General features: G+C 42.2%; 1 protein-coding gene across 4 annotated transcripts in view; it reads right to left on the minus strand.

Annotated features, from left to right (window-relative positions):
- The window catches only part of RPRD2 (regulation of nuclear pre-mRNA domain containing 2), a 162,620-nt gene that overhangs the window by 25,047 nt on the left and 115,988 nt on the right, over positions 1-21,585 (minus strand). For 2 of the 4 annotated variants that reach the window (XM_069218560.1, XM_069218558.1), the window contains exons 9-11: positions 18,443-18,880; positions 10,952-11,140; positions 1,036-6,463 (exon numbers count right to left, since the gene is read on the minus strand). In XM_069218560.1, the coding sequence (XP_069074661.1) occupies positions 3,795-6,463; positions 10,952-11,140; positions 18,443-18,880 (3,296 nt within the window). In that variant the 3' untranslated portion in view covers positions 1,036-3,794. Of the gene's footprint in view, positions 1-1,035; positions 6,464-10,951; positions 11,141-18,442; positions 18,881-21,585 lie in introns of those variants that run through there. The other 2 variants (XR_011200055.1, XM_069218561.1) reach the window with 2 other exon arrangements.

The following is a 21,585-nucleotide window of genomic DNA, read 5'->3' on the forward strand; positions in this document are numbered from 1 at the left end:
ATGTAAGAATAACTTTGGTTAAAATACTACTTCCTGAGAGGTGCCATTAGAGCACTACTAAGTTAAAGAAGGCATCAGTGATGTCATATTTCAAGAACAGAAAAGAGTCTGCTGACAAGCCTGACGTTCAAACAGTGTGCTGCGGGGCCCAAGAGATGCAGATACGGTGACTGGAAACACATAATTTTCACAAAAAACCTCTTAAAGATTTTTATTTTATTACCCAAATTCAGCTTGCCATCTGTTTGCAACACTTAACTATTTTCTGTACTTTGGGAAGGAATAGTAAGGAAATACTATACCTTTGGGAAAACTGCATTCAGAGCAGTGTTCATTGCTGCATGCATTTGTTATACCCACGATTTCTCTCAAAATCACACTGTTCTTGTACTTGCTACAGAATATGCTTTAAGGGTTGGTAAATGTGAACGGATGAATCCTTTGGGAGGAATACTCGAACATAGTGCTTTTTATTTTACAAACAATGGATGCCTCTCCTTCCTAAATGCAAAAGGACACTTTAATAGCTCTATTTTATTACAGAACATGACTATATTTTGTTGATGTTCTTACTTAACTATACAATCACGATTTTCTAAAAGCAAAGCAAACTGTACCCATAGAAAATATTCACCCATCTTCAAGTCAGACATTTCTTAAAGAAGAACATGAACTTCACAGCCACCACTCGGCAAATAGTAACCCCTTAAGTACTTTCGATGTGAATGGTGAAACTTTTATAGACTATTCCTGTTTGTGTCCGATCACATTAAATGAAGTAGATACATTGTGAAAGCATCACATAAAGAAGCTTTCATATTAAATTGGCTGTGAAACCCGTTCCAGCATACGATTTCATATACTAATACAAGGATATTGTTTTACAGAAACTACACATCATTTGACTGCTGAGTTGGACCTGTTGCCTCTAGTCTGTATGGTTGGTGTTAAACATTTTACGTAGAACTTCTAACTGTATGGAACTAAAAACAACAAATCTAGTTGTATTTATTTTAAAATATTTAAATACACATGTCCAATTAACTACAGTTTTATTATTTCTGCCTCAAATGCAAACAGCGTTTTCCAAGCAATAGTTCGGAAGAGAAGCAATCCAACTTGGCTAATGCAATGTAACCAGACTGAATAAGAATGGAGTTTAAAAAAATAAAGCAATCAGTATGTACAGCAATATTCTAGACATCAACCCCGCTCTTTACTTATTACCTGAATATGATTACTGCTACTTTTTCTTGTCAAAGCAGCATGTTCACATTACCTAATCAGGTTGCTTTACTCAAACAGTAATTCACTAGTAGATACGTCTCTACTTTTCAGTACTGCTAGCTAAGCAGCAGGATGGGAAATGCCCACGATAAGTTGTAATAAATGATTTGAATGTGATTTAAGAACAAGAGAGACATTGTGAAGACCCCCATTGACGTATGAAGGGCTAATTGTGTTTTTAAACCTGAATCTTTGCTAGATATATCTTTTAATTCACATAAAATGCAGAAACTGAGCTGCCAATATGAATTACACAAGTCAAAGTATATATAATGAACTGAATCACAAATAAGATCAGTAACATCGTGGGTAACCAAAACAAGGCTTTTTAAAGAAATTGCAACAATGTATACGGAATAGCTGACATTTTCCAAAACGTAACCAGCTAAATCAATGTTTGGAATTTCAACATGTGAAAATATCTGCAAGTTATTACTATTAGCATAGTAGTAACAACTAGGACAGTGCTTTAAAGATGTTTCAAGTAGCATTTCTAAAAATAAGGGGGAAAAAAACTAGACAAAGTAAAGCTTGTGGTGAAGGTCCTACAAAAGTAAGGGAACATACATTCGTTCTAGATAGAAAGTGTATTCTATTCTTATACCAGCAAGGGGTCTCATTTAAGCTTAGCTACAGGTTTTTGAGAGATCAAACCTGTAAATTCTCAAACAGAAATAATTGCGAACATCAATGTACCCATTTGCACAAAAGCCATTCTCACCCCTAAAAAGTTTACTTTGGCAGAGCAGATGGGTTTCAAAACATTCACAGAAAGTGCAGATCAAGCAAGAAAAGACAACTCCTAAACAGTGCACAATACATTAGTCACCAACTTGAGTTCGGGTTTACTGATGAAAAAAAAAGGAATTACAATCAATAAACGTCTCCAGGTATTTTACTTGTAATCCGAGAGTTCCGTTGACAAAATGAGAAGATATTGTTAAGAGCACTCTACGAGATTAATGAAAAGAGTATGATATACGCATTCTTTTGCACTGGGTCACTAACAAAGCATGGTTCCTAGTCCAAAAAAGGTAATCCTCTAGCAAATGGGGTATATTCATCAAGTTTGAAGTGTCATTTTGTATTGTGGGGTATATCTACCAATGGTTTAGGTTAAACATTTTGTAATCTTAACTTTTTTTCTAATAGCTATAATGGATTCATGGTTCGACAACGCACAGGATTAAATTTATCGATGTACGCTATCACACATAAAAATCCCATGGCAAAAGAATGCACAAAGAAAAAAAAATCTTAACTTTGTGAAATAGTAATGTATCTAGCTTTAGTCGATACACTAAGCAGCAAATAAAATTCAACTCATCGTCGAATGGAAAACAAAGTATTTTCCAACATAGAACCCAATAGCTCAGTTTTATGGAAATGTCTGCTCGAACAGGATACAAGAACATTGTAGGAGGTGTTTATCATTGTGCTTCTATAATTTGTTTCAATTTATATATTTATTTTAGCATTCTTCCTTTGAACAGGATTACGTTTTTATAGCTTGGTTACTAACAATCAACCAAATGGAAGTTAACAAAATGTGCTTGCCCGCCAACCTAGAAAACACATTTAAGACAGAGTTAGTCCCCAAAAAGACACAGAAATCATATCCAAATATCAACCCATGAATGGAATATGTATGTACTCTTGAGATACTTATACTGTGACATACTTTTCAATGAAATAAAATGCAAATCTGTGTGCTTCCATCCAAGCGTGGGTTACAGGTAGGTGTCTCTCCAGTGTGTGCACGTCTAAAGGCAGAACAGGCAGATATCAAAGCTTTGAGGCTGGAACCATGGAAAGCCAAGTAGCTCATTCTTCGTCCTCTTCCCTTGACTTGGTGATGATTTTCTGAATTGATGCGGAGGGCTTTTTAATGTCACCACTTGGGACATGGTCTTGCAGTTACAGGAGGGAAAAGGGAATTATACTACAAACAGAATAAACCGAAGGGCAAGTTGGCAAGGAGGGAGCCATTAGTAGTTAGAACATTTGAGAAAAACCTGCTCATACAATAGCATATTGCCCTCCCTATTCCTGTGACTCACCTAGCTGGACAATTGTAAACTTCGTGTTGATCCAGACAACTGGGACCGCAGTAAAAGACCAGGCTTAGAAGACATCAGTGAACAGTGGGCTGGACACATCATCAAAAGGCACAGGCTGGGTTACTATTCTTGGTTCCACAGAAACACAAGCTGTACATTCTCGGGCCCATTATCTTTTCAATGGTGACAAAAAGGAAGTGTGTTCTTTTCTTGCTTTACAAAACAAATGCAGAGAAAACGTGAGCTGCCTAAGAAAATGACGTCAGCATAGTAGGCCATTCTTTTCAACTTATTTATAGCCAGGAGAGAAGAATCACTTCGTGGAGTATGCCAAGTAAATGATATAGCAAGAAATTAATTCATCTCAGAAAACATTTTAGGGGACCTTCAAAAAACAGATACTTCAATTGTTCTTTATACTGTTCACAATACCTTCATATGTTGAATTCAGTATCTGGGTGGATAGAAGGGACGTTTTGGTGGAAAAAATGGAGGTCCCCTTGGGAAAGGAGGTGGTGGCCTTTTTAGGCTGTTAAACCTGTCCCTAGGCCTAAAGTCTTGTCGTGGGTCTCTCATCATCAATCTGTTTTGGACTGAGTTGTCTCTCCGTGGTGGTCCCAGAAGAGGAGGTGGATAACTGCTGGGAGGTGGTCCATGATGCTCCCTTAGGTGGATGGGTGGCCCTATGTTTTCTCGTGCTCTAGGAGGACCATTGTGATCTCGCTGAGGTACAGACATATGATCCCTTGGTGGCCCTATGTTGATCGTGTAGTGTTCTTTAATTGCTCCATGAGGAACAGCTCCATGATCCTTAGGAAAAGAAACTCCACTTCGATCCAACAAGGGAGGAGGGGGGAATGGAAGGCCTCCATGTTCTACAGGTGGAGGTGGTGGAGGCGGCGGGGTTGGAAATTGAATTACTGCATGTTCTGGAAGAGGTGGCATAGGAGGTGGGACAGGGAAAGGGCATCCACTGTGATCCGGAGGAAGAGGAGGAACACCATGCGGCACTGGAAGTGGAGCTGGTGTTTCTTTTGAAAACAGATTTGGGTGATCCATTGGTGGCATTAGTGGAATAGGATGATCTCTAGAGAAAAGGCTTCCATGATCCACAGATGGTCCCTGGGGTGGTCCAGGGGGACCAGCTTGTTCTCTATGAGTGTGAAGGTCCTTTTCAAAGAGAGGGGGAATAGGTGGTGGCACACGCGGTTCAAAAGGAGGATTGAAATTATTTGTTCTGAAATTATTTACATTATCCTGGAATTGTGAAACATGTTCCTTATACTGGTTATTAAAAATTGATCCACTGTTACTACCCAGTGGTGGCAAATCACTTGACTGGCCATTATCAAACGAACCTTCTGTGCCACTCATTTCAAACCAACCTACTCTGCCCCCATCTCTCTCGGGACCTCGGCTTCCTTTACCAATGACTCTGATCGATTCCACAGTTTGTATTGGTTCTCCTGACAATCTAGGAGAGTTTTGATAACCTAAGGTTTGAATTGGAGCTCCTTTGTCTTCTGTGCTATCTGGTAAGTCTACACAGGATGAGGACACTCTTGTTTCTATACGGTAATGCTCTTCCTGTAGTTGCTGCTCTTCATGAGATATTCCAGTGTGGCTAAGAAGATTGGCCCCTTCAGTTGGGCTGCTTTTAGAAGACTGACCAAACTGTTTGTCATCTGAAGTTTTACGGGAGGCATTTTTTAGCATGTTCTTAAACTCAATTGTTGAAGTAGCAGAAATAGAAGAGCCTAATGGGGTCTCAACACTAGACATGGGTGGTAAACAAGAAGTGGCAGCATGTGTATTTGGAGTAGAGAAACTCTGTCTGAGTGGTACTGAATGAGGAGAATCTGGGAATTGGGCTTGGGGCAAAACAGAATTCAAGAGGGATTGTGGAAAGTTATGATTGGAGTCTGGCGTGAAAAATTGGTCTTTGTTACTAGTTGTTGGTGTTCCATCTGACCCATCTTCATTTCCTCCTAAACTATAATTTCCATACAACTCAGGGGATGCTGCCAATCTAGTACAGCTGTCACCTTGATCAAGCATGGATCTTATAGATGGAGAAAAAACAGGCTGTATGCCAAACTCATGTGACCGATGACTGTAACTACTTTGAATCTGCTGATATTCCTCTGAATCTAAGAGAGTGCTTGATGTTAAAACAGACTTTGGAGGCTCCTTGTCTACATTAAGTGTAGCAGAGGGAGGTGGGCCAGAGTATTCATAATCACGAAAATCTTCATCTTCTTGAAAAGACGTATCTGGGTAAAAATGTTCTGGTGGGGAGCCCAATAATGATGAGGGGAGATCCAGGTTGTCTAAAGATTGTCTATATGCAGTAGGTGAAGATTCCATTCCGAGACTGAACGATCGGTACGAAGCCAATGAATTAGATAGCTCTCGATAGTCTTCATCTCGGATCTGCCGTGGTGACCTTGTACTGCTAGTAGAAGATCCAGGGCTCATTATCTTTGATAATAGTGACATGGTGTCAATGTTGCTTGACGTTGGCTTGTCCATCATCTCATCTTGGGTTGGAGTGCCACTTCTTTCATCACGTACTGGTGTTCCATCAACATTGTCCATCGATGTACTCGTTGGACCAGGAAGAAAATCATTAGACTGGCTTTCAGACACAGCATTACTTGGAGGCAAGTTGCCTAATATTGGAATATTTAAATTTAACCCACTGAAACCCGGATTTCCTTTTAAGAAATTGTGAATTTTCATTTCAAGGCTAGTTGGCGATGAAGACCCAGATTCTGTCTTAGTCGCAGAAAGCCCTGAAGCCTGGCTCGTGGTGTTTTCCGTGGAAGGGGGAAGGCTAGTAAATTCAACAGCATTACTGGAAGGTTTGAAACTAGAGTTTGGCAGCCCTGGATTATGGTCCAAAGACGCTTGGGTGACAGAAGTGGAAGAGACTTCAGGAGTAGAAGAACTAGGGGACAAACGAAAGCTTTTTTGTACAAATGGCTGACTATTAGAGGGAACACTTATATCCTTTATACTGGAGACTGTGTTGTTAGTAGGAGATGAAGTGTTCTGTGATGTAGACAGATTGGGTACAACTGGGTTTCCAGGAACATTCGGAAAGTAGGCCAAACCTGAAAAGAGAAAAGTTTCAATTAGAATTCAGAGTGCAAAATATAAGTAAAATTAAACTTATCGAAATCAAGTTGATTTTATGGTCACAAAGTCCCTTCTGTCTGCTCATTATTTAGCGTTATTACAGGTACAGAAAACTGCTAACACTCAAGAATTGGCAACAAATGTTTATAGTGTATTGTAATAAAAAAATAAAAAAACACAGGGAATACAAAAAGGGACAATAAGTTTACTTTGAGGTGTAGTCCAATTATCATAAAATTCACAATTTGCAATAAACAAATGTAATCAAACTATTTGTTGAAAGGCTGTTAGGCAGACTATTAATAAACACAAATGTTGCAAGTTTTAACAAGACATTACATAGTCTGTGATTAAAAACAATTTTAGGATTCTATGAGAATAAAGGGTGTCCTTACTTTATTACTTCTATTTGTTGTTTTTTTTTTTTTTTTTTTTTAAACATGCTAGAGCTCTCTTTAGGATGGAAGAGGCGGGTGATGTAATACTTATTTCATAGGATTAACTATATCACTTAAACTTTAAAAGTGAGTGATGGTTCGTGCTCAAATGCTAAAACCACTAAACAATGGCCACATTTCAGTGGTCTGTCTTGTTTGAACCAGAAACTTAACTCACTTTCTAACAGTTTTTTTCTCCCTAGCGAATTTTATTGTGTTTTTCTATAATGCACTTATTTTCCAAACCTGCAGCCAGGCACCGAGCTCAACCTCAGGAACACAATTGTGGTTGGACACTGCAATTAATCTCCACTCCAAGGCATTTGGCTAAGCAGTGCATGTTGAGTGCTGTACATGGCATGTGGTCAGACAATGCACCATACCTCCTGCCATCAAGGTGAACAAAGCTCTGGTTCGAAGGATTAACTTGTAGAGGAAAAACATGTAAAAGGAGGGCACACTGGAAAAACAGTTTTCAAAGTTATGAGTCTTGAAAGCTTTGGTGGGTCTCAAATGGAGACCCCATAAAAAAAACATCAAAACTAAGATGTGGTCCCACTGCAGCATGACAACAGGAGTAGAAGGAAAGAAGTTTGTCAATCCTTTCAAAAATCTTAGAACAATGGGTGACAAACAGGGAGTTAGTGATTCAAACCAGCATTTCTTTCCTGTTGAAGATGGTAATGCTTTACATCTGTTTCAATTCACTACCTTTCCTCACGTTTACCTAAAAGACCATGACCAGTCACAATGCTTCCCAACAGAGAGGCTGAAACTCCCTTGCGCTCTTCTTGCTGTCAAACATAGCAGCTGTACTCTCAGCCAAGATCTGGAGTATCAATCACAAGAGTTACGGAGAAAAGCCTTGAGCGCCAACTGAATCGCCCTTTGTTCAAGGAGGATGGGGTACAGAATCTTTTCTTCTAGAGACCAGACTACAATCACCAGCTCCTCCAGATGAGCACCCCAAACTAGAGTAGAGGCATCAGTTATAATCATGCTCACTTGGTGGGCTTGGGAGGATATCTCTGCTATGAGGGTCTCCTATACAACACACCAGAGAAGATCAATTGAGGTGTTCCAGGGGACCAGAATGGTGTCCCACAGATCTCTGCTGGAACCAACAATCAAACGGCAAACCCAACTGTGTGGTCAAGAAGCTGGGTAAAACCCAGTGGTATGAAACCATACAAGTTAAGGTTAAGGCCATAGATGACCCCCATGGCTCTTGCCAATCAAGCTCTGCCTTAAAAAAGCCTGGTTCAATAGCCTGCCATGCTGCAACCTGCAATACACACACCAGGCCTTTAATTGGAAGGAACCTGCCCTTCTTACTATCGAAACTCATGTAATACAGACAGAAGAGAAACTTTAGATTACCTGTGGTTGCACAACTCATGATTCCACAATGCATTCTATTCCCTCCCTGCATGATTTCTATTAAAAAGTGTGTATATATATATATATATATATTTTTTTTTTTTTCTCACTCCATCCTTCTATACATCGATCACAAGCCATCCACATATATATGTATACACATATACACACATCTCCATCCATCCCCATCTCTATATCCATCCATCCATACATCTCAATTCCATATCTATCTATTCTCCATCTAAAGAAACACTCTCCTTGGTGGTGGTCTCAGACCAGATATGCAAGTACTGGGACACACTCTCAAAGAGGTTGGGAACAATCAGGAAATCAGAGGGCAAAGACTCAGTTGTTCCCTGGTGTGTTCCACCATGCAACTATCGACCAGTTTGAATATACCGGTTGTATTCTTGTCCTTGCACTTAATCTTATAATCATAAGCTTAAGACGGAATGCATGCCGGTAAGCAAAGTCTTCAGACATTACACATACATACTTCAACAAGAAAACTGCACACTAATTTAGGATACTCTGGACCGTCACATCCCATTTCACAATAACTGACTGATTTGTAGATGGTACTTAAGATCCTATCTTCACTCTCCACATGTTACCAACATACGCTTAAGCAAAATCTGCTGCGTCAATGCTGAAATATGATCCCTCATGCCTTACATATGGCACCAAAACTCAACACTAACAGATCTGGAACTATGACACATTTCTCCAATCCAAGCATTAGGAAGTAGAATTTACTTAGAAAGTGCTTTGGAGATCTCAGAGATAAGAATGCTACAATACAATAAACATTTGTTAAATTGGTTGAATTATAAAAGTACATAAAATGTTGCCTTCACACAGTTGCCTATAGAATGCACGTGAAACGTGGTGCAGTTCCCCCTTCTCGGATTCATAGAAGCAGAATGGGGAAAAGTGAAACCACAGTTGACTGCCCCTCATGTGTTGGGCACAAGTACACCAGCAGTGTTGTGAAAGGCATGGTTGTCCCTTGCAAACAAACCATAAGATGGCAGCTCCATATATCCCAAAAATGTGATGTGAAAGGACCAACGTGGTGTGGGAGACTAGCAGATCATTTTTAGGCTGAACATTACTCTTTTGTAGGTGGTGTACAGGTACCTTTGGTTTACTTCTATCTACAAGGAAGATGGAGTATAGGCTTGGCCATACAGGCTGATGCAGCGCATCTGAAGTCTTCATTCACCACAGTGACCTCTCAGCTTGTGGGTTCCTGAGCAGAGCCCAACCACAGCTCCAAAGTGGTGAGACAGCTCTGAAGACATAGGACTTCCAGTTCTGCCATCATCTTAACTGGCGTAGAACTCCTTTTTGGGTAAGAGAGACTGAAGCAAGACCGAAAAACAAGAATGAAGACCAACCCTACTTTCAATCCTGTTCATTGAGATCAACAACCCTGGGTGAAAAGGTTGCAATTAGGAGTGACGACATGGATGCTTATAAAATTTAAAAAGTGCAGCCTACATACTCTGCAGTAGGCTGTTAAAAAAAAAAAAAAGTGACTTCGATGTAGAACATTCTGAAGCCATGAATGCGTTTATTCACAAGACTGAGATGGACCTACGTGAAATAATAGTCACGTTTGACCAACTGGTGACCAATGTGAAAGAAGCTGTCCTTGGAGACTTGGGTGCAACAACAGAAAGATGATTGTCAGGCAGTAAATATTCATTTGCTAGAAGTCCCAAGGCTCAGTGAAGGTATATCACACCCACTTGCCCAGATCCAAAAACCTACTGGGGTTGGAACTCCTATCTGGAGTAAATGGCTAGATTGTCAGCGGACACATGGCAAGATGATTGGCAACCAGAATGCTTGCCTCATTGCAGAGTCTCAGAAGGGACAATTATTGCTAAGATTCAGAGTGTTATTTAGAAGGTAAATCGTACTGAGGGCTCAATAAAACATATTTACTACTTATAATTTACAGGAACATTGTTTCCTTGCAGTAGGTTGTCAACAGCAAAAACAACTGCATGCATTTAAGAACTACTTTTGCATCCTGCTAAACAGGACAAGGCTTTATGACAAGGAACGTGTCTTCATAAGTTAATGCTACACTTTCCTGATCATGCAGATCGTCAAACAGACTATGTCTAGTTGCTACTACATTGTAACATGTTGAGTTAAGCATCAGAGATCAAAGCAGGCCTGGGATGAAATAAAATACTTTGCAAAGTCGTGACGAGGGAGATGCCAGTGCTATTCTTTTTATTATATTTGTGGCTCTTGGTTTGATCTTGTTTTTATGTGATTTTTCCCCACATGGTCTCCCTCTGTTCTGTTACCCCTGCTGGAATTCCGGATGAGTCTTCCATGAACAATGGAGTTTTTACCTATTGTGGGGTATGTGCCTCATTTAAGTCATTGATAACTGGCAATGTTTCATCTTTTGTTAAAAATCAGGCAGACTAGTAGGTTGTAGGCTTGAGGGACGACATGTCTCTTTTCTTGAACTTTAAGATTTACTTGCCTGTTACAATACAATGTTATGGGTGTGGGTGACGGGAGCCTAACAATTCCTAAAGTTTTAAATAAATGTCTCTTGATACTGCTAACAGATATGCACACTGAGTTGAAATCTAAACAATATGTTTCCTTGCACACCTGAAGGAGCAATAGCTGGGGTCTTGGAGAGAGCAGATCTGATTCCTTCTGGGGTAATCTCGACTTTAGAGAGTATGTGTCCAAGTGGAATTTGAGGAGTTGGGGTACTTGTTTGGGCAGTGTTCTTAAGACCACTGGCTGTGGGTGTTGTTGGTGTTCCAGGTGACGGCCTCGATGCTGGACTCACCCCTATAAAAGAAAAATACTGATTTGTGGAAATTACCCGACTACTTAATGAAACTGATAGCGAACAAAAGACAAATAAAAGAATTACAACTAGGAATGCACAACAGTTGAAACTGCATCAGTGCATTAAATCCTTTAAAATAGTGAAATCAGGTTCATATTCACTTTAACACACAAAAACCAGTGACTTCTATTGCACACGTTACACCCACTTTACAGTTTTCAAGAGCTCTACAGACTAATCCAGTAGTTTTTCAGTTTATTGTCATGACTAATTACATGAGCAGCAAATGTGTGGTATTAACAATACCACAATCTGCACGTTAGAGAATACATTCTACATATAGTAATATTGTACTACAGCTGTTCTACTTCAGTTCATGCACAGTACAGCCAATTGAAAGCACATCCACATTCAATAATGAAAATGTCACTTACCCAGTGTACATCTGTTCGTGGCATCAGTCGCTGAGATTCACATGGTATGCATGAGCTCGCCATCTGGTGTTGGGTCGGAGTGTTACAAGTTGTTTTTCTTCGAAGAAGTGTTTTCGAGTCACGGGACCGAGTGACTCCACCTTCTGTGCTCATTGCGCATGGGCGTCGACTCCATCTTCGATTGTTTTCCCCGCAGAGGGTGAGGTAGGAGTTGTACTATAGTAATAGTGCCCGCGCAATGAAAAATGTAAGTATGTACCTATTAAAGGATTAAGTAATATATATACAAATGTACAAAATTGAAGGTAACTTCTGAACTGCTACAGGCTTCCGGGGAGGTGGGTGGGTCCATGTGAATCTCAGCGACTGATGCCACGAACAGATGTACACTGGGTAAGTGACATTTTCAGTTCGATGGCATCTGTCGCTGTAGATACACATGGTATGCATAGACTAGTAAGCAGTTAGTTCCCCATAAGCGGTGGTTTAGCCTGTAGGAGTAGAAGTTGTCTGAAATAGAGTTCTTAATACAGCTTGACCTACTGTAGCTTGTTGTGCGGATAGCACATCTATACAGTAGTGTTTGGTGAATGTGTGAGGCGTAGACCAAGTGGCTGCCTTACATATTTCTTGCATTGGGATGTTTCCTAAAAAGGCCATTGAAGCACCTTTTTTCCTTGTTGAATGTGCCCTGGGAGTAATGGGCAGTTGTCTTTTTGCTTTAAGGTAGCAGATTTGGATGCATTTAACTATCCATCTGGCTATACCTTGTTTTGATATTGGGTTACCTGCATGAGGTTTTTGGAATGCAATAAATAGCTGTTTAGTTTTTCTGATGTTCTTCGTTCTGTCAATGTAGTACATTAATGCTCTTTTGACATCTAATGTATGTAGTGCTCTTTCAGCCACAGAATCTGGCTGTGGGAAGAATACTGGTAATTCTACCGTTTGATTTAGATGGAATGGAGAAATAACTTTTGGTAAAAATTTTGGATTAGGTCGTAGGACGACCTTATTTTTATGTATTTGTATAAAAGGCTCTTGTGTTGTGAACGCTTGAATTTCACTTACTCTTCTTAGAGATGTAATGGCGATGAGAAAGGCAACTTTCCAGGTGAGGAATTGTATTCCGCAAGAGTGCATGGGTTCGAAGGGTGGGCCCATGAGTCTTGTTAGAACCACGTTTAGGTTCCATGAAGGAACAGGTGGTGTTCTTGGTGGTATAATTCTTTTAAGCCCTTCTATGAATGCTTTGATAACTGGTATCCTATACAAGGAAGTTGAATATGTAGTTTGCAGGTATGCAGATATTGCTGCAAGGTGTATTTTAATAGAAGAGAAGGCTAGCTTTGCTTTTTGTAAATGGAGCAAGTAATCTACTATATGTTTTGGAGTTGTCTCTAGTGGTTGTATCTGATTATGATGGCAGTAACAAACAAATCTTTTCCACTTACTTGCGTAGCAGTGTCTAGTGGATGGCCTTCTGGCCTGCTTTATGACTTCCATACACTCTTGGCTAAGTTGTAAGTGTCCGAATTCTAGGATTTCAGGAGCCAGATTGCTAGATTCAGCGATGCTGGGTCCGGGTGTCTGATCTGTTGGTTGTGTTGCGTTAACAGATCTGGTTTGTTGGGCAGTTTGATGTGTGGTACTACAGACAGATCTAGCAGTGTTGTGTACCAGGGTTGTCTTGCCCACGTTGGTGCTATTAAAATGAGTTTGAGTTTGTTTTGACTCAATTTGTTTACTAGGTAAGGAAGGAGAGGGAGAGGAGGAAAAGCGTAAGCAAATATTCCTGACCAGTTCATCCATAGGGCATTGCCTTGGGATTGCTTGTGTGGGTATCTGGACGCGAAGTTTTGGCATTTTGCGTTCTCTTTTGTTGCAAATAAGTCTATTTGTGGTGTTCCCCAGAGTGTGAAGTAGGTGTTCAGAATTTGTGGGTGGATTTCCCATTCGTGGACTTGCTGGTGATCTCGAGAGAGATTGTCTGCCAGCTGATTCTGGATCCCCGGAATAAACTGTGCTATTAGACCAATTTGATGGTGGATTGCCCACTTCCATATTTTTTGAGCTAACAAGCTTAACTGCGTTGAATGTGTTCCTCCTTGTTTGTTTAGATAATACATCGTTGTCATGTTGTCTGTTTTGACAAGGATGTATTTGTGGGTTATGATTGGTTGGAAAGCTTTTAGTGCTTGAAAAACTGCTAATAATTCTAGATGATTTATATGCAGTTTTGTTTGATGTATGTTCCATTGTCCTCTTATGTTGTGTTGATTGAGATGTGCTCCCCACCCTGTCATGGAAGCATCTGTTGTTATTACGTACTGTGGCACTGGGTCTTGGAAAGGCCGCCCTATGTTTAAATTTATACTGTTCCACCATAGAAGCGATAGGTAAGTTTGGCGGTCTAGCAACACCAGATCTAGAAGGTGACCCTGTGCTTGAGACCACTGTGAGGCTAGGCACTGTTGTAAGGGCCTCATGTGCAGTCTTGCGTTTGGGACAATGGCTATGCATGAGGACATCATGCCTAGGAGCTGTAGTATTGTTCTTGCTTGTATTGTTTGGTTTGGAGACATGTGTTGAATGACCCTGTTGAAATTGTGGATCCTTTGTGGAGTTGGCGTTGCTACTCCTTTTGTCGTGTTTATTATGGCTCCTAGATATTGCTGTACTTTGCTTGGCAGAATGTTTGATTTTGCAAAGTTGACGGTGAACCCTAAATTGTAGAGGGTTTGTATGACTTGATTTGTGTGGTGTGAGCATTGTGTGAGCGAACTGGTTTTGATTAGCCAGTCGTCTAGATACGGGAACACATGTATTTGCTGCCTTCTGATGTGTGCAGCGACTACTGCTAGGCACTTTGTGAATACTCTTGGAGCGGTTGTTAAACCAAAAGGCAATACTTTGAATTGGTAATGTATTCCTTTGAATACAAACCTTAGATATTTCCTGTGTGATTGATGGATTGGTATATGGAAATATGCGTCCTTGAGGTCTAGGGTTGTCATGTAGTCGTGTTTTCTGAGCAATGGTAACACTTCTTGTAGTGTGACCATGTGAAAGTGGTCTGATTTGATGAATGTGTTTACTACCCTGAGGTCTAGAATTGGTCTCAGTGTTTCGTCCTTTTTTGGTATCAAGAAGTACAGTGAATAAACTCCTGTGTTTATTTGTGTGCTTGGTACTAATTCTATTGCATTTTTTTGCAGTAGTGCTTGAACTTCTATCTCTAGAAGTTGTGAATGGTATTTTGATAAATTTTGTGATTTTGGTGGTATGTCTGGAGGGAATTGCATGAATTCTATGCAATAACCATGTTGGATAATTGCTAGGACCCATGTATCTGTAGTTATTTTGTCCCATGCTTCGTAATATTGATGTATCCTCCCCCCCACTGGTGTTGTGTGGGAGGGGTGAGTGACGTGTGAGTCACTGCTTGTTGGTAGTGGTTTTGGGGCTTTGAAATCTTCCTCTATTCCTAGGAAATTGCCCCCCTCTATACTGGCCCCGAAAACCTCCTCTGTACTGTCCCTGGTAGGTGGGCGGTGCGGACTGTGAGGTGCTAGCTTGTGTGGCCTGACCCCGAAACCCTCCTCTAAAAGGTGTTTTGCGGAAGGTGTTATAAGATCCTCTGCTCTGCGGGGAGTAGAGTGCGCCCATGGCCTTGGCAGTGTCAGTGTCCTTCTTGAGCTTTTCTATAGCTGTGTCGACCTCCGGACCGAACAGAAGTTTCTCGTTTACTGGCATGTTAAGCACTGCCTGCTGAATTTCTGGCTTGAATCCAGACGTTCTGAGCCATGCGTGCCTACGGATGGTAACCGACGTATTAATGGTTCTTGCGGCCGTGTCTGCTGCATCCATGGAGGAGCGTATTTGATTGTTGGAAATGTTTTGACCCTCCTCAACAACCTGTTTTGCTCTTTTTTGCAGATCTTTTGGGAGATGTTCAATGAGATGCTGCATCTCATCCCAGTGGGCTCTGTCGTATCGCGCTAGCAGCGCTTGTGAATTTGCGATGCGCCACTGGTTTGCTGCTTGGACAGCAACCCTCTTCCCGGCTGCATCGAACTTCCTACTTTCTTTATCTGGGGGAGGTGCATCCCCAGAAGTGTGTGAGTTTGCCCGTTTTCTGGCAGCCCCTACCACCACAGAGTCTGGTGGCAGCTGAGAGGTGATGAAGACAGGGTCCGTAGGAGGCGCCTTATACTTTTTGTCCACCCTAGGCGTCACTGCCCTACTTTTAACTGGCTCCTTGAAAATGTCCTTTGCATGGCGTAGCATGCCTGGGAGCATCGGCAGGCTTTGGTAGGAGCTGTGGGTTGAGGAGAGGGTGTTAAATAAAAAATCATCCTCTACTTGTTCCGAGTGTAGTTCCACATTATGGAATAGAGCTGCTCTAGCCACCACTTGTGAGTAGGCTGTGCTGTCTTCCGGTGGTGATGGCCTAGTTGGGTATGTGTCTGGGCTGTTATCAGACACTGGTGCGTCGTACAAGTCCCACGCATCCTGATCTTGGTCGTCGTGGCTCATGGCGGTGTGAGCTGGCGAATGTGACGGGGTGTAAGTTGGCGAAGCCGGAGTTACAGGTGGAGGCGAGGGAGGAGGTGTTACCTTTTGTGTTGTTTGTTGCTGAGGAGTAAACTGAAGCGTTCTCTTTCGTTTGACAGGTGGAAGGGTACTGATCTTCCCAGTCCCCTGCTGAATAAAGATACGCTTTTGCGTGTGATCCACGTCAGTGGATTGCAGTTCTTGTTCAAATCTATGTTTCTTCATTTGAGAAGACATAGAATGCTCTTCGGTATAGGAGCCAGAAACAGGGTCTGATGTCGCTTTTTTCGGCTCCGAAAGCCCTGTCGATTGTTTTTTCGGCTCCGAGGTAACCTTCCTCTTTTTCTGTGCCGAAAATTCTTGGCCTCTATGGTCTTCGGCGCCACTGTCTCGGCGTCGATCGGTGTCGACACCGAACTCTCGGTGTCGATGCTTCTGTTTAGCACTCTCTCGGTCCCGAGGAGGCTGCGTGCCGGTGTCTCGACCGAAGTCGGACGATCTCGACACTGAATGGGCCTTTTTCGGTGCCGATTGTTGGTCACCGAGAATTTGGGTGGAGCCATGGCCTGTTGGCAGTGGCGTCCCCTGGGCCTTCTTTCCTTTTTTAGGGTTTGATCTCGACGTCTTACTCACAGTTCTTGTAGAGTGTAGCTCGTCGGAGTCTGAATCCTGGATGGAAAAGGATTCCTCCTGTTCTTCTTCTGTCTCGAACTGTCGACGCTCTTTTGGCGTGGACGCCATCTGCAGTCTTCTCGCTCGACGGTCGCGCAGAGTTTTTCGGGACCGGAACGCCCGACAGGCCTCGCAGGATTCTTCACTGTGCTCGGGTGACAGGCACAGATTACAGACCGAGTGCAGGTCCGTATAAGGATATTTGTTGTGGCATTCGGGGCAGAATCGAAACGGGGTCCGATCCATCGGCGTTGTCCTCCACGCGGTCGGGCCGACTAGGCCCCGACGGGGTGCCGAAATCTACCCCGAAGGGCACCGAAGCGCTTCGATGTTCAACGCGTCGTCGTATGTGTCTATCTGTAACCGGATCGCAACGATACCGTCGAAAATCTTCCGTCTTCAGCTATCTTTCCGTTCCGAAACTCGGAGCGACATGAACACGTCCGAACCCGATGGCGGAAAGAAAACAATCGAAGATGGAGTCGACGCCCATGCGCAATGAGCACAGAAGGTGGAGTCACTCGGTCCCGTGACTCGAAAACACTTCTTCGAAGAAAAACAACTTGTAACACTCCGACCCAACACCAGATGGCGAGCTCATGCATACCATGTGTATCTACAGCGACAGATGCCATCGAACATTGGAATACAATTAACCTAAATGGAAGTCAAACATCTTTTCTGTTTTATCCTCCATATTTGGTGTGGATAATTTTAAGATTCAACCTAATGCATCTTGCCCACCTGCTTCCATGCTAACTCATCACTGGAAAAACCGACAGGAGAAATTACGGGAGTTCAATGTTTCCGCCAAAACACCACCTCTGAGTAATGCCATAGTTTTAATTTTTTTATTTTTTATTAAAAGGACACAAATCAAGATCGTATTACTGTATTCTATGGCCTCAATTCTCAAACTTCAAATCAGCTTTATTATGGACTCCGGAGGATTAGACGTCACTGGTCAAGAACCATTTGTTCCTAGCATTTAAATCCAGAACGCTGTTACATAATTACACAAATTGCAACACTGGCCATCTTATTAAATAATAATGATTGCTCTAACAAATAAACCCTTCGAAATGCCGAAAACATTTCTAAAGTGGTCAATAAATATATAAAATGCTATATTTCTTCTCTAAATATCTAGCTTGGATTTCAGAGAGAACACCTTCATACCTGTGAGAGTAATGGCCAACTGATCCTAAACATCAAAGTCAAAACTGGCTACTCTCAACATCAGTGTTCTTAAGTCTACTGTCACAAATGAGCACAACTTTTATAACAAACATAAGTTTAATAATACTACTCAACGGATTGCTTATCTAATAACCCATTTCACGTTTTCTTCAGTTTTACAGATCTTGACTCTTAACAACATATTTTCTCAATACTGGGTTGGCGTCACAATTCTCGCAGGAACAAAGCGTGACAATATTCTTTTTATGAGCTCATCTCACACATTTATAGGTTACATAGTATTTACTTGATTAGGATACCTGCGACAGGCCTCCTGTTTACCGCAAAACGGAGGATGTGCAAGGCAACAACTCAAAGTCCCCAAATAAAAGCATCAGGGGAAAAAAGTGACTTCTAGAAAAGTACATCATATCAGGAGTTATGAGACTGGCCACTCACCTGTATGTTTCATCACAGATGTTAAACTGCTGAGAATGGAACTGATCTTTGCCAAGTCGACATTGGCCAAATTGGGTAAAGGAAGGGATGGCGAGGGGGACACCATCGTGGAACTGAAACTTCTACCAGGAGTGACAGGAGCTGGTACGGTAGAAGGCGGAGGAACTGGGGCAGGAGGAGTTGGAGGGCTTGGTACAGGAGGCGGTGGAGTCATCATACATTCTGTAGGTGAAAGAGGTGGACTCTCAGGTGGAGGACTCGGGGGAGGACTCGGCGGAGGGCTTGGAGGAGGACTCGGAGGAGGCAGTGTTTCAGGACGAATACTCAGAGGTAGCGGAGGAACTGCAACAGCCGGAGTTGGTATCGCATTTAAGAAAATGCTTTTTCTTCCAGGAGATGATGCAGAAGCCACCTCTTTCTCTTTCTTACCGTCCTCCACTATCCATATCAAAAAGAGAAAATAAGGCAACTTAAAAAGGTAATTAGAAGATAAAGTTAAGGAGATAGCCTAAAATGATGCTAAACAAAAGTTTAAATCTATCCATAATTTTATATTAAATATTGAATCTGTAGACTTGCCTTTTTCAGTTAACCATAATTCAAAATAAACATGCAACTTCATAAACATTTCTCTCATTTGGCTCAGTTATCTATTACTCATAGATGTGAGAACAAACGTGGTCAAATAACACGTTATCTATATTAATAAATTCAGATTCACACACATTAGTAAATTGGGAATGTCAAATTAGAGATGGTTACCACAGAACATTAAAATAACATGGAAAAATATATTTTTACTGCCTAATAGATTACATAAAACAATTGCTTTATATACGGATACCCTTTCTGTTAGAGATGAGGTCTCTTTAATGTGATTTTAACATACTTCATAAATGCAACCCAGGCATCCAGGTTTTGGTAAAATATGGTTTAGACAAATATACCCAGTTGCATAATGAATAATATACTATTATTTTTTAGATGAGAAGGGCATCATGACTCGCACGAGGCGTCACCTTTCGAAAGAAACAGCCTCTTCCCAAAGAGAGGCGAGGAGACTTTTTTTCTCACTGGAAAAATCAAAGGTTCCAGGGTCATTATCGTTCGGAAACAGAATAAAAATACCTTAGAAATTCACACCAAAAAAAATAGAAGGTTACAGGGACGTTATAGTTAGGCTCATAAAACCATAGAAATCCAGCACTTATAGTTATGCTTATCTCAAGAAACTATAGCGCGTGCCCCCCGAACAATTTAAACTCACGAAGGATGCACACCAAAAATGAACACCTACTAACAGAGGAGGCTCTGCAAACCTGATTTAGACGAGAAAGTCCTCCACGGTCGGACTGACAAAGTGCCCATCCAGACAGACCTGACTGTCAAGCAGTAGTGCTTGGTGAACATGTGCAGCGAAGCCCAAGTTGCAGCCTGACAGAAGTCCAGGACTGGAATTCCGTGTGTCAATGTTCCTTCGAAGGATGAGGCAGAGCATAAAAGGTAAGCAAGGTGATGAATTGGCCTATGTGGAACAGGGTGACTAACTTCAACAAGAAGGATGCTCGAGTCTTAAGGACCAGTCTTTCTGGAGACAAATGCACAGCGGCTGAGATGACCGCACCTGCAGTTTACTAACCCTCTTGGCAGATTTAGTTGCCACCAGAGAGGGTCTTGATGATGAGGAGCCTCAGAGGACAGTTATGAAGTCTCTCAAAGGGAAGGCACATTAAAAAAAATTAGAACCAAATTGAAGTCTGATTGAGGTATAAAAAAAATGGAGCAGAACTGATATTGAGCGTTCTCAGCGGTGGCAAGCTAATCTAATCAAGGCTCTCCTCACCGCTGAAAGAGACCACGCACCACGTCAGGATGGAGATGCCATTTGTGATCCGCTAGGTATCTTTGGCTGAGTTCGTCCGCCAGGGAAATGCCCTGACTTTCCAGCCATATCCAGGGATTCAGGGCCTCTTGACAGAGTCCATGACCCCACTCCACCTTGTTTGTTGCAGAGCAGCATGGCAATGTGTTATCAGTGAACACCTACTCTAGCCTTCCCTTGATAAAGGGTAGAAAGACTTTCAGTGTCTCAGGATCACTCGGCGTTCCAACAGGTTGATGTGGAGATTGGATTCCACCTGAGACCAGAGTCGTCTGAATTCCACCTCTCCCAGATGGCCGCCCCAGCGGAGGAGTGAGGAGTCCCACTACTGTATAATCGGGCTGGGGAACAGAGAGGAGCCTGTAGATGACCCAGTCACACTTCATCAGCAACCATTGCAGATCTTTTGCAGTGTCCTCTGAGATCTGGATCATGTCGGAGAAATTCCCCTGATGCTTCGCAAACTGTAACTTCCGGTCCCACTACAGAGCCCACATATGCCAGCAGGGATGCGTCAGAAGCAGGATGCAGGAGGCCATGAAGCCGAGCAGCCTCAGAGTCAGTCTCACCGAAATCCAGGAAAAAGACTGAAACGTCGGTATTACAGCCTGTGCATCCTGAACTCGCCGCACAGGAGGAAAGGGAGTGTCTGAGAAGGGATAAGGCGTGACTTTCACACGTTTGATAGCGAGTCCCCTACAGTGCAGAAAGTTCACTGTAGTCTGTAGGTGGGGGACAACTATCTGGGCCAAGCCAGTCTTCAACAGCCAGTCGTCGAGGGAAAGACCTCCACACCTGATCTCAGCAGATGAGCTGCAACCACCACCATCACCTTAGTGAACACCCAAGGGTGGCTCGTAACGCCAAAAGGGAGCACGTCAAATTGAAAGTGCTTGTGGTCCAGCATGAACCGTAGATAATGTCAATGGTCAGGCATGACAGGAATGAGGAAGTATGCATCCACCAACACTACCATACAATATCCTGGGTCCGGGGCAGAAAAGGCCGGAGTGAGCGCAAGCATTTTGAATTTCTCCTTTTTTAGGAAGAAATTGGGAGGGTGCAAGTCAAGGATAGGACAAAGGGCTCTGACCTTTTTAGCACCAGAAAGTAGGTGGAGTAACAACCGCAACCTACTTCTGATGCCAACACCATCCTTATGGCTCCCTTGGTGAAGAGAGACTGCACTTACTGGCATAAGTAATGCAGTGTGGTCCTCTGTCAGCCGATTTTATGTGGTTGGCAAGGGTAGAGGGGTAGA

Source organism: Pleurodeles waltl, chromosome 12 (assembly GCF_031143425.1).
Source record: "Pleurodeles waltl isolate 20211129_DDA chromosome 12, aPleWal1.hap1.20221129, whole genome shotgun sequence".
NCBI classification, from domain to species: domain Eukaryota; kingdom Metazoa; phylum Chordata; class Amphibia; order Caudata; family Salamandridae; genus Pleurodeles; species Pleurodeles waltl.